The sequence below is a fragment of the Lathyrus oleraceus genome, chromosome 6 (genome assembly GCF_024323335.1).
Source record: "Lathyrus oleraceus cultivar Zhongwan6 chromosome 6, CAAS_Psat_ZW6_1.0, whole genome shotgun sequence".
Lineage (NCBI taxonomy): Eukaryota > Viridiplantae > Streptophyta > Magnoliopsida > Fabales > Fabaceae > Lathyrus > Lathyrus oleraceus.
In genome coordinates, this window is record NC_066584.1 from 41,069,739 (window position 1) to 41,083,033 (window position 13,295).

The 13,295-nt window shown below is 35.4% G+C and overlaps 2 protein-coding genes across 2 annotated transcripts; one reads left to right on the forward strand and one right to left on the reverse strand.

The window, feature by feature from the left end:
• The first annotated feature begins 89 nt into the window (after nucleotides 1–89).
• On the forward strand, nucleotides 90–638 carry LOC127093896 (uncharacterized). Its single transcript, XM_051032791.1, has one exon. It carries the CDS (start codon nucleotides 90–92, stop codon nucleotides 636–638), a length of 549 nt encoding a protein of 182 aa, XP_050888748.1.
• Nucleotides 639–7,077: 6,439 nt separating this feature from the next.
• On the reverse strand, nucleotides 7,078–8,196 carry LOC127093899 (uncharacterized). The gene has a single exon (XM_051032793.1). The coding sequence runs from the start codon at nucleotides 8,194–8,196 to the stop codon at nucleotides 7,078–7,080; it is 1,119 nt and encodes a 372-aa protein (XP_050888750.1).
• Between the last annotated feature and the right edge of the window lie 5,099 nt (nucleotides 8,197–13,295).

Below are 13,295 nucleotides of genomic sequence, written 5' to 3' on the forward strand. Positions count from 1 at the left end.
TGTCTCATTTGTACTTTTTTTGTCTTAAAATAATTGTCCTTTTACAATATCAAGATACCTTCCAAAACCAAGAATTAGAAATTCAGGAAATGAAAAATAGATTAGTTAACGGGTCTATGCCAGAAATTAAATTTAAAGAAATATATAAAATTGATACTTTTGATTTTAAAAGTCAAAAGATTATTCATACTATTGAATCCGCTACTTCTGTTAGTAACAAGCATGAAACTATTAATTTGTTAAATAAAAAATTATTAGAAACGCATTATAGAGAAGGTTATCGCTATATCCATCTAGGATTAATTCAGATAGCTATAAAACCATTACATAAACTAGGGTTAAACACCCCTATATTGCTAGTTCTTCGAGACACTAGAATTAAAGACTTTCATAATTCAACTATTGCTATAGTTGAATCAAATCTTAACGATGGTCCAGTCTACTTTAACTGCCATCCCAATTACTCTATGAGCTTGGCTGATGAATTCACTAAGAATTCATTAGTTATATACGTTCAAGGTCTATGTGATAATTTTAATCCTGGAGTTGCCAATATTGACGTTATTAGTAGAATTACCTACAAAGTCTCTAATGTTAATTATGATTTTAAATTACTCAAAACTACTCCAAGAAATTAAACTTGTATTATTAAAGCAAATCTTAGCAGGTTCAATGTTATGACCCCAAAAATACTGTCTGCTTCGGATATTATAGAAAAATTCCCTCAAGAATGGATACTACAAGATGTGGTTAAATCTGAAAGGATTGAGGCCAGAACTATTAGAGATGTTATTCAAGATATTGATGGATCTGTCAGGATCATGATGAATAGAAGTCAATCATATCGCTATCATCAATCTAGTAGTATTGGGTCAACATCTAGTGCTAGACATTCAGTTGATTCACCAATTAGGGTAAATCTTGCAGGAGTAAACTTTGCTCTTACAATTCCCCAACCGCTATACTCTGAGAGGACCTTTAGGTCACCCTCTCCAACTGAATCCCAAATACTAGGTGTTATTACAAATGACGAACCCTTTGTCATAGACAAAGCTTGGATTAAAGCTGACTTTGAGGCCATTTATAATTTAGAAAAGAGAAATTGGTATTTCTCAAATTTCTCTAAAGATCAGACTCAAATGTATTTGCAAAATTTTTATAGGTTTCTAGAAACACATGAAATTAATATCCATTTCTTTACATGGTTTGAATCACTCTGTCTAGAAGAAGAGATAGAAAACCCTTTTGCTGTTAAGATGTACTTAGATGCTAATGTTAGGATAAGTATCAGATGGAAAACTTCTAAGAAAGAAATTATAGAGTCGGTTCATCCACCATTGGAAGCTATTAGAATCACCCCTTCTAAAGAGAACATAGAAATAGAAGCTTCACCATTTAAATCGATAGCTAATCATGTAGATCAGAGAAAAGACATTAATAATCTGCATAGTCAGATTAACTATTCAAACCAAATACTTCACACTATGTCCCAACAATTAGATAGGATAGAAAACTCTATTCCTCAACCTAAGGATGTTAAAGACTATAAATTAGATCATACCCGGCCTATTTATCAATACCATACTCCTTCTATCCAAGAGTTGAAAGGAATCAGTTTAGGTCGTGATACTACTCATAAAATAGAGGAATTAGTTATTAAATTAAAAACCTTAAACATAGAAACTTCTTCAGGAGAGATAAATACTTTATCTCGAGACGAAGAATACGACAATATGGTGAGCAAATTAGGCGGAAGAGCCCCAAGACCTAAAACCCGAACTATTATCCTAGGCCTTCATTTGTTGATGTTCAATTTGAAGAAAGAAGTAGTTTTATAGAAAATAATTATTCAGGAGAATCCATTGTCGAGTGGAATATCGACGGTGCGTCTGAACAAAAAGTTTTGGATACAATACAAAACATGATCATGGCTGCTACTGTCTTCAAACTTAAAGGAAATACGGATAAACATACTAAAGAGATATTAGTTATGGGATTTACCGGACAATTAAAAGGATGGTGGGACAACCTCCTTAGTTCAGAAGATAAATACCAAATAGATTCAGCCGTAAAAATAGAAACTAACGAAGAGATTTGTGTTACAACCCTCTTATATGATATTACTAAGTTATTTGTAGGAGAACCCCTTAAACTCAAACAAAGAGCAGCTGACCAATTGCTAAACCTTTATTGTCCAACCATGTCTGATTATAGGTGGTATAGAGATATGTTCTTATCTAAATTATGCCTTAGGTCGGATGGTGCGGCAGATTATTGGAAAGAAAGATTTATTAGTGGTTTACCTAGGTTATTTGCAGAAAAGGTAAAAATTAATATTAAGCAAAACTTTAATGGAATGATCCTCTATCAGTCATTAACCATTGGAGAATTATCTAATTATGTAATTGAAACTGGTATACAAATTTGTACAGATTATAAATTACAAAATAAGATTAAGAATGAAAAGGCTAGTAATAGGCGTAAAATGGGATCATTTTGAGAGCAATATGGAGCTACTCCTTTGAGAGCTCCGAGTAACCCCAAGAATAAAAAACCTGCTAGTAAAAAATAACTTCCATTATCATAAGAAGCAATTTTACAAAGACAAGCCAGAATTTTATAAAAAACCTTACAAGAAAAATTATGGTAAGAAACCTTACAGAAAATAGAATAATAAATCTAAACCCAAGGATAAAGATGTTAAATACTATAAGTGTGGTTGTTTTGGCCATTATGCTAATAAATGTAAGGTTCAAGAAAAAATTAATCAACTGAGTAACTTAGATATTTTAGAAGAGTTAAAAAAAAGCTTAATAACTACTTTAAATAACAACTTGTTAAACTCGGAGGAAGAAGGGTCGTCAACATCTGAAGAATCTTCTTACGAAGAAATACATCAAATTGACAATTCTGAAAAATCGGATGATGATTCTGATGAATGTTTAGGCCTAGACTTCTGTAATTGTGACAATTGCAACAAAATAATTAATGTTTTAACAAATAATCAAGCTAATACTTTGATAGAAATATTAGACAAAATGGAAAATTCAGAAAGTAAGAATGCTTTCATGAGACAAATTAAAAATATTATAAATGAAAATGATATTTCCAAAAAGAATATTCACAAAGTAGAATTTAAAAATGTTATGGATTTATTTAAGAAACCGATTGAAAAAAATTGTTTCTATTAAAGATTTACAAGAAGAAATTAGTAATTTAAAAAACGAAATTAGAATTCTAAAAACCAGGGATGATGAGATAGAAATTAAATTTTTAGAGTTACAAGGAAACATGATTATTCAGAATCAATCCAATAAAAATTTAGCCTCATCTAGCTTAACCAAAAATAATGAGGAAACTATTACTCTGAATAATGAAGATGGGTATATTAACAAAATAGAAAAATTAATATCTCATAAATGGTATAGTAAAATAAATCTCATTATTAAAGATAAAACTTATGAATTAATTGCTTTGATTGATTCAGGAGCAGATTTAAATTGCATCCAAGAAGGGTTGATCCCAACCCAATATTATAAAAAAACCAAAGAATCTTTAAGAGGAGTCAATGGTAATAGATTACAAGTTTCTTACAAATTATCAAGTGCTAAAATTTGTAAAGATCAAATTTGTTATAGAACCTCTTTTCTTTTAGTAAGAAATATTCATGAGTCCATTATTGTAGGAACGCCTTTTTTAGCTTTACTCTACCCTTTCACAGTTAATAATGCAGCTATAACCACTAACGCTTTAGGGTGTGAAATTAAATTTGAATTCTTAGAACCACCTAAGATTAGGGATCTTAACTCTGTCCATAGTAAGGTTATATCATTTATTAATCAAATTAATAATAAAAGAAAACAAATTAATTTCATTAATAAAGAAATACACTATAAAAAGATTGAAGATCAACTGCAATCTCCAAGTATTCAAGAAAAAATTAAAGGTATACAAAATAAATTCATTAAAGATCTTTGCTCAGAACAACCTAATGCTTTCTGGAAAAGAAAAGTGCATACTATCTCATTGTTGGAACATAAAACATAAAACTGAAAATTGAAGGTTCAACAATGGTGGAAGAAAAGAAGATTGGGGAAGATGAAGTTGAGAGAGAAAGATAGAGAGAATAGAGTAATATTTGGATGAGTATGTATTTTTTGGATTAACCTTGAATTGGAATAATACAAATGTATTTATACATTGGAAATAAAAGCTACAACTAAAGTGACTCTAAAGAAAATAAAATCTGTTAATTTTGGAAGGAAAAAAACAGAATTTTAATTTTCAATTAACACACCACCTCACTTTAGTTGCTCCAAGTCCACCATGCTCATGCACTTCTTTAGCCTCTTGAACACATCATTTGTCACACCCTTTGTCAACAAATCCGCGACTTGGTCTTCGCTTCGGCAATAGCTCAATCTAAGCTTTCCATCACCAACCAATTCTCTCAAATAATGAAACCGCATCTCAATATGCTTGCTCCTTCCATGTGCAATCGGGTTCTTCGCAAGATTTATTGCGGAAACATTGTCTACAAACAGTGTGGTGGCAGCACCATCACCACATCCTAATTCCTTCAATAGATTCATAAGCCACATAGCTTGGCACGCACCTAACGACGTCGCAATGTACTCGGCCTCACAAGAAGAGAGTGCTACAACCGGTTCCTTTTTCGAACACAAAGAGATTGGTGTACTACCAAACATAAAGATGTACCCCGCCGTCGATTTTCGGTCATCTTTATCTCCGCACCAATTGGAATCGGTGTAGCCAAGTAAATTGTACTTACGCCCTGTGTCCGATGCGGGAAAGAGAATTCTGCAACCAAGAGTACCTTTCACATATCTAAGGATCCTCTTGACCGCCGGTAAGTGAGACACCTTCGGTCTCTCCATGAATCTACTCGCAATACCGACACTAAAAGCCAAGTTCGGTCGCGTATTGCACAAATACCGTAACGATCCAATCAAGCTCCGGTAAAGCGTTGGATCGACATCATCCTCCTCATCACTTTTGGACAGCTGCACTCTAGCCTCACAAGGTGTAATACAAGCATTACAATGCTCCATATCACACTTTTTCAAAATATCTAGAGCATACCTCCTTTGGTGCATAAGCAGCCCCACTTTTAACTTGTGAAACTCTATGCCAAGGAAGTAATTCATGACACCAAGGTCTGTCATCTCAAACTCTCTCATGAGCTCACTTTTGAACCTTGAAACACTCTTGTCATGGCTGCCCGTAATCAAGAGATCATCAACATACAAGCAAAGTATAATCACACCATCATTCGTATCCGATCTCACATAAACTCCATGTTCAGATACACATCATTTGAAACCAATGTCAATAAGAAAGCCGTCAATATGTTTGTTCCAAGCTCTTGGAGCTTGTTTCAAACCATACAACACCTTGTGTAGCTTGTAATACTTCATCTCTTGATCTTTTATCACGAAACTGGGTGGCTGCCCCGCATAGACTTCCTCAACAAGAGGACCATTCAAAAACGCAGATTTGACATCCATTTGGTAAACCATCCAATTGTTGTTATGCGCAATACCAACAACCAAACGAATAGTCTCTAATCTAGCCACCGGTGCGAATACCTCCTCATAGTCTATACCTTCTCGTTGCAAGAACCCCTTCGCCACTAATCGAGCTTTGTGCTTGATTACTTCACCTTTGGGATTTGCTTTAACCTTATGACCCATCACACACCTATCGGTTTCTTTCCAAGTGGTAAATCGACTAACTCCCAAGTATCGTTCTTCTCAATAGATTCCAGCTCCTCTTTCATTGCACATATCCGCTTAGGATCACTTAAGGCTTCTTCCTCATTTACCGGTTCGGATTCGGCCATAAGCGTGAAATGAACAAAGTCACCATCGTTATTCACTTCGTTATTCACTTCGTTATCTTGGAATATTTCGTAATCTCGGAGTCTATGAGGCAAGGCTCTTTGCCTCACTGGTCTACCATCATTAACAACGTCATTTTGCGCTACTGTAGGTGCTAGTACAGTGGTGTCAGAAGCCTCCGGATCAGAAATCTCAAAAAACTGTTGCTGCAATTCTTCTCAGTGTAACCGATTACTCCTAGTAGGGTAATCGGTTACTAATGTATTTTCTGTGAGTAATCGGTTACTGCTATTTGGGTAACCGGTTACTGTAGCATTTTCTGCATTTTTTACTTCATCAAAAGTCACATCCCGGGTTATGACGACCTTCTGATTTCTTCCATCGAACAACTTGTACCCTCCAGTAGAGTGATATCCTACAAATATCAGCTTCTCACCCTTATCATCCAATTTCTTCCGAAGTTGGTCTGGTACATGACGATATGCAATCGATCCAAAACGCGCAAATGATTCAAATTTGGTTTGAAGCCACTCCAAGCCTCTTCCGATGTGAGTTTCTCCAGCTTCTTAATGGAACACCTATTCAACAAGTAGGTGGCTGTAGACACAGCCTCACCCCACAATTCCTTAGGAAAATTCTTCCCACAAAGCATAATACGCACCATGTTCATTATTGTACGATTTTTCCTCTCGGCAGCCCCGTTTTGTTGAGGCGTATACGGAGGCACCACCTCACGTACAATTCCCTCAAGATCACAAAACTTCTCAAACTCACTAGAGGCATACTCACCTCCACCATCCGTTTTGAGAATTTTGAGCTTCCGATCGCTTTGGCGCTCCACCATGGATTTGAAATTCTTGAAAACTCCAAATACCTCATCTTTTCTCTTAATAAGATATGTCCAAAGCTTCCTACTAAAATCGTCAATGAACATAACAAAATATTGATTGCCACCATAAGTCTCTACTTGCATCGGTCCGCAAACGTCGGAACATACCACCTCAAGTAAGCCTTTGGTTCTTCGACTCGCATCTTTGCTAAACACATTCTTGTGTTATTTAGTATTCACACATTCCTCACACAATTCAGTTGGAATACTAATGTGTGGCAGCCCCGTTACCATTTCACTTTGTTGCAACTTTCTTAGATCCCTAAAATTAAGGTGACCAAGACGGTAATGCCATAACCACTCATCTTTACTTGTCGCAGTAGCTAGTCAACGATGCTCCATAACCTTTAACTCAATCTTAAAGGTTCTGTTGGCAGCCATCGGCGCTTTTAGAATCAACATACCATTTGAATCTAAAACGCGTAAAAACTTCTCCTCCAACCGAATTTTGTATCCCCTTTCAAGCAATTGGCCAATGCTTAAACGATTACACTTAATTCCCGGTATATACAAGACATCTTTGATCCTTGAATGTCCACCATTCCTTTTTCCGATCAAAACATCTTCTACCCCTTCTGCGCTTAAAGTGGTGTCATCGGCAAATTTGACTTTACTTTTTGCCGCTTGATTGATTTGCACAAACCAATCTTTTCGACCCGTCATATGTGTTGAACAACCGGAATCCAAGTACCACTCCTCTCTCCCTTGGACTCCATCACGAACGGTAAACAACGCATTTCGATCTGAATGCATTTTCTCGCTATTTTCCGGAACGGTACAGCTGCTGTCCCGCAAACTGTCACTAAAGTAGCTGCTGCCCGGAACATCCGTAATGCCATAACTCCTCTCCGTGATCATTACTAGAAGTGTGTCCTCATCATCTACCTCTTCCCTAGCAACCTTGACTTCATTATTGTGATTCTCTTTCGATTTAGCACGACACGAATTTGCAAAGTGTCCAAACTTTCTGCACTTGTAGCATTGCACCTTACTCACATCACGCTTCTTGAAACCATTGCTATGACCACTATCCTTAGAGCTACTTTCACCCTTTTCACTCGTCGAATGCTTTGAAATTTGTGAATCATTTGAACCAAAATTCTGAAAATTTGATTTACCTCTCGCCGCAAATTTTCCTTTCGACCTCTTATTCTTCTCATTGAAACGTGCTTGCAAAGCAATCTCCGCTTTGGCTTTGTCGGCGCCTCTCTCATCCATCCTTTGTTCATGTGCCTCTAACGAACTTTGCAATTCATCCTTGCTCAAAGTTGTTATATCCTTTGATTCTTCAATAGCCACAACTATGTTGTCGAAACGCGGTGTTAACGAACGCAATACTTTCGATACAACATTCTGCTCAAGAATCGTTTCCCCAGAAAATTTGATTTGATTAACTAACCGGGTAATGCGCGTAATGTAGTCGTTGATCGTTTCTTTATCTTCCATTTGTGTTAACTCGAATTATCGCTTGTAAGTTTGTAACCTTACAACCTTCGCTTTGACGACCCCGGCATATGCTTTCTCCAAGATTTCCCATGCTTGCTTCGCCGATTCACAATCGCCAACCTTCTCGAAATTGTCGTTATCAACACAAGAATGAATCAAGAATAGGGCTTTGTAATCCTTCTTCTTCTCTTCTTTGTGTGTAGCTCTTTGAATGTCAGTAGCCTCTGCCCCTAATTGTGTAACTCCATTGATGACGATCTCAAGCACCTCTTGATAACCAAACAAAACCCTCATTTATTTTGCCCATTTATCATAGTTCTTCGAATCAAGAATTGGGATATTGATGGGAATTCGATCATTGGAAACAGTTGTCATTGTTGCAGCGGATTAGGATCGATAACCAAGGCTCTTGATGCCAAATGTTGGAACATAAAACATAAAACTGAAAATTGAAGGTTCAACAATGGTGGAAGAAAAGAAGATTGGGGAAGATGAAGTTGAGAGAGAAAGATAGAGAGAATAGAGTAATATTTCGATGAGTATGTATTTTTTGCATTAACCTTGAATTGGAATGATACAAATGTATTTATACATTGGGAATAAAATCTACAACTAAAGTGACTCTAAAGAAAATAAAATCTGTTAATTTTGGAAGGAAAAAAACAGAATTTTAATTTTCAATTAACACTCATTACCCTATGAACCTGACTTTAAGGAAGCAAATATCCCCACTAAAGCCAGACCAATACAAATGAATAAACAAAATTTAGACTATTGTAAAAAAGAAATAAAAGATTTCTTAGACAAGGGATTGATTAGGCCCAGTAAGTCTCCTTGGAGTTGCTCCGCTTTCTATGTTACCAATGCTTCTGAGCTAGAAAGAGGAAGTCCTCGGTTAGTAATAAATTACAAACCCTTAAATAAAGCATTACAATGGATTAGGTATCCCATACCTAATAAAAAGGATTTGAAAAATAGATTACATAATAAAAGTATATTTTCAAAGTTTGATCTTAAATCTGGATATTATCAAATACAATTAAAGGAAGAAGATAAATATAAAACCGCTTTTGAGGTGCCCTTTGGTCACTATGAATGGAATGTCATGCCTTTAGGATTAAAAATGCTCCTTCCGAGTTCCAAAATATTATGAATACTATATTTAATGATTACTCGCACTTCACCATAGTTTATTTAGATGACATATTAGTATTTTCAGATTCTATAAGTCAGCATATACAACATATGAACCTATTTTATGAGATAATTAAAGAGAAAGAGTTAGTCTTGTCTGAAAAGAAACTTAAAATATTTCAATCTAAAGTAAGATTTTGGGTTTTGATATTTCCCAAGGTATGTATACCCCCATTAGTAGATCTTTAGAATTTATTAATAAATTTCCAGATGAACTAAAGGATAAAATCCAGTTGCAAAGATTCTTAGGTTGTATAAATTATGTGGCTGACTTCATACCCAACATAAGAACCATTTGTATACCATTATTCAAGAGACTTAGGAAGAATCCTCCTCCTTGGGATGATTCAATGATCCAAAGTGTTTTGCAATTAAAGAAAATAGTTAAAAAAATTACCCTGTTTAGGAATACCTGATCCTAGTGCCAACCTTATTGTTGAAACCGATGCCTCAGATATAGGCTTTGGGGGAGTTCTAAAACAAATACTTTCGGGCATGGAAAAGGAATAGGTGGTCAGATATTATTCTGGAACTTGGAACCCAACTCAATTAAACTATAGTACTATTAAAAAAGAAAATTTATCTATTGTTTTGTGTATTACAAAATTTCAAGATGACTTGTTTTCAAAAACATTTTCATTAAAAATAGATTGCAAAGCTGCACAAAGTGTTTTACAAAAGGATGTTAAAAATTTAGTTTCAAAACATATATTTGCTAGGTGGCAAGCATTACTTTCTTGTTTTGATTTTGAAATCGAGCATATTCAAAGAATTAAAAATTCATTACTGTAAGACCCCAATTTTGTCCCTAAGATCCCTCATGGCCCATAACATCTCATATCATGGCCTCAAGGATCATTGCATACCCTAGCTTGCCTCCTAGTGGGTGGGTATCTTGTGAGTGTGGTTCTTGATCACCAAGCATGTATTGCACTTGTATGTCATTGCTTTTCATATGTTTACTAACCAAAAGTACAAAAATATTGTCATCTAACCTTGTTGCTTGCAGATGAAGCCAACTAGGTCAAACCAGTCAAATCAGCCATTGAGCAATGGATGGTGACCATTCTTGAAGAATTTGGGCACCATGATCATTCATTAAGAGTTCATTTAAGTTGTGATATCATTTTGGATCAAGATCTCATGTGGTAGAGGCTTGGAATTCATCAGAACATGGCTCAGTCAACCAAAACCCTAGAAAAGTCAACTATGGTCAACTGTGCATTTAATCAGGAATTGGAGGGTGTGAGATGGTTGGAAAGACCTCATTCATGTCCATATGAGCCTTATTTGGCATTTCAAAGATCAAGGTTGAAGGATTTGAAGTCAGACAAAAAGTTTCCCAAAATGGAAATGACCTGTAATTCTCACCTGCCAAAAATGGAAAGTTTTTCTCCCCAAAATTACATGTCCAAGAATGCTTCAAATAAAATTTTGCCCAACATGAAAGTTGAAGATCTTGCTCTCACATTTCCAAAAAGTCCAAGAACACTCATTTCTAATGTGTGGTTGGCAAGTTATGATCAGATCATTTTCCAAAAATGCCTAAATTCAAAGTGGCATAACTTTCACATGGAATGGCCAAATTGGATGGTTCTTCTTTGAGCAAACCACATTTGATGTGTACTATCCAAATCCATTATCACATTTCACCAAAAACCTTCACATAAAAAGGTCATTTTTGAAGTGAACCATTTAAAAATTGGTGGGAAAAAAGGCCAAATTTCAAAATACATGGAGTTTCCACATGAAACCAATTCCAATAGCTTCCAAATGCATTTTATGATTTGCTTGAGGTGAAAAAGTACTGTTCCATTGGTTCAAGGTGCATAAGGGCAAAATTGACCAAATGGCATAAACAAGCTCATTCACTAATCATCCAAATTATGGTTAATCATGATTAAAGCTTGGATTAACATGAAGTATAAAAGGTTAACTGTAACAGAATTGAAGATCAATAACCACTTTTTCAGATCAAAGCCAAAAATTCTCCAATTCTCTCAAAATCTCACACTTTGCACACACACTTCTTCTTCATTGTTCATCAAGAATTCACCAATTTTTGTGCCGTCTCTTTGTTGATTCTCCATCTGCAGGTCTTTTGTGAGTTCTGTTTGTGGTAATTTGAGGAAGAATCGCGCCAAACTCACTGTTGCAACCTTGAGTTCATCAATGGCAGCCGGCCAATTCTTCATGATCGTGCATTGCTGAGCTAAACAATCATCACTATTCACCTTCTACACCAATCTACTCCATCTGTTTCATGCAATTGAGGACAGAAACAAGCTGAATCACGACCTGCATCTACATAAGGTCAGAATTCGATTGACACGATTCTTGAAATCTTGATATGCGTCTTGTAGATCTCACAACGTAGGTTACAATGTAATTTAGATCATAGAGTTTCGTTAAGTATCGAAGGAGAAATCCGGATCTGAACATTTAGATGCAAAACTATTTTCAACCGTATCTGCTTGTGTGATGATTTCTGGACAAAATTAATACCATATCCATGATCCTTGTTGCGAGATGAAGAGATCCATATATAGTTTGCTAGTTTTCGTGGAAAAATGTTCATGTCCATGATGAACAGTGTGAAATGATGAAGAACTCTGGATTTCTCTTTCAATTTCGCGTGCTAGATCTTGCTTTGGCCTGTTTCCGTTTGAAAACGTGTTTACCGCGCGAATTGACCAGTCACGTGTTGCCAGCGTTTTTAATTGAACGCTGCGTTTTGCCCCCTGGATCCAGTAATTACAAAAATGCCATGCTGTTTTAATTAATTCATTTTAAACTTAAATAATTATTTCAATTTCAATCAAAACTTCTAAAAATACTAATTAAGTCATCCCTAATCCAAATTGAGTGAGGATTTTTTTGATGATCTCCAAATTTTGTCTAGTTTTTTTTAGGCATAGTAATTCAAGTTGTGCCTGGTGATTTTTTGGACTTGTCTAGTGATCTTGATCATGTGTGCATTATATGTATGTTTTGCCATTTTTTTCACAAAATGATGATGCATTATCCAAAATGAATGAAATTTCACATGCTTGTTCTTGACTCTCTCCTGGTGATTTTGGTATATAGTTTGCTAATTTTGAGTCCCTGGTTAGCGAGATATGATGTGATCTTCATGAGTGTGACAATGTGTGTCACACTATGTTATGCCATGTTCATGATTTTATTTTTAATGCTTACACTGTGCCTATGGCTCTGATTTTTTGCATGTGATGTCATATGTATGTCTAGTTTCACCATGAATTTTTGTAGGAATTGTTGATACATTTCCTATTTGATGGGCATTTTTGTTTGCTGTTTACCATTTTGTGAACTTTGTTTGAGTGATCATCTTCCATAGCTTGTGAAATCCTAATACCTTATCATATAAAGATGAAATTTGGTGGAGTGTTTCTTAACATGTTTAGCTTCAATTTGGCTTTGGTCCCATTCATTTCTCCTTTGTTGTCACTGTTTTACAATTGATTGAAGTTGGTGTACACTTTGTGACCTTGTTTGGGTTGATTTTTGCATGCCATGATTTCCTGATTTAATTCCCCTACTTCCACTTGTCCAAATGCTATGAAATTTGATATGTAGCTCATTGAATGTGTTCTGTTTGAGCTGGAATTTTTGTGGAATTTATTGAGTTGTTTTGGTATTTGTTTGATGGTGATCATTCTGTTTACTCATATGTGGTTCACACTTGCTTACTTTGACCTAAATTGTGCTTAAAATGAAATTGGTGTATTGTTTTGATATGAGACCAATTGGACTCTCTTCTTAATTGAATTATCTTGGTTTTGATCATGTTTCACTTGCTGTTTTAAGATTTTTCCCTCCTTTTGACCCTAGGCTTGTCCTAGTGGTCTTAATTCTCATGTTTGACTTTGACTTTGACTTTTCAG

What these genes read in the sequence shown, in the direction of transcription:
- LOC127093896 (XM_051032791.1), top strand. Translation starts at nt 90, where the DNA reads ATGAAAAATAGATTAGTTAACGGGTCTATGCCAGAAATTAAATTTAAA.
- LOC127093899 (XM_051032793.1), bottom strand. Translation starts at nt 8,196, where the DNA reads ATGGAAGATAAAGAAACGATCAACGACTACATTACGCGCATTACCCGG.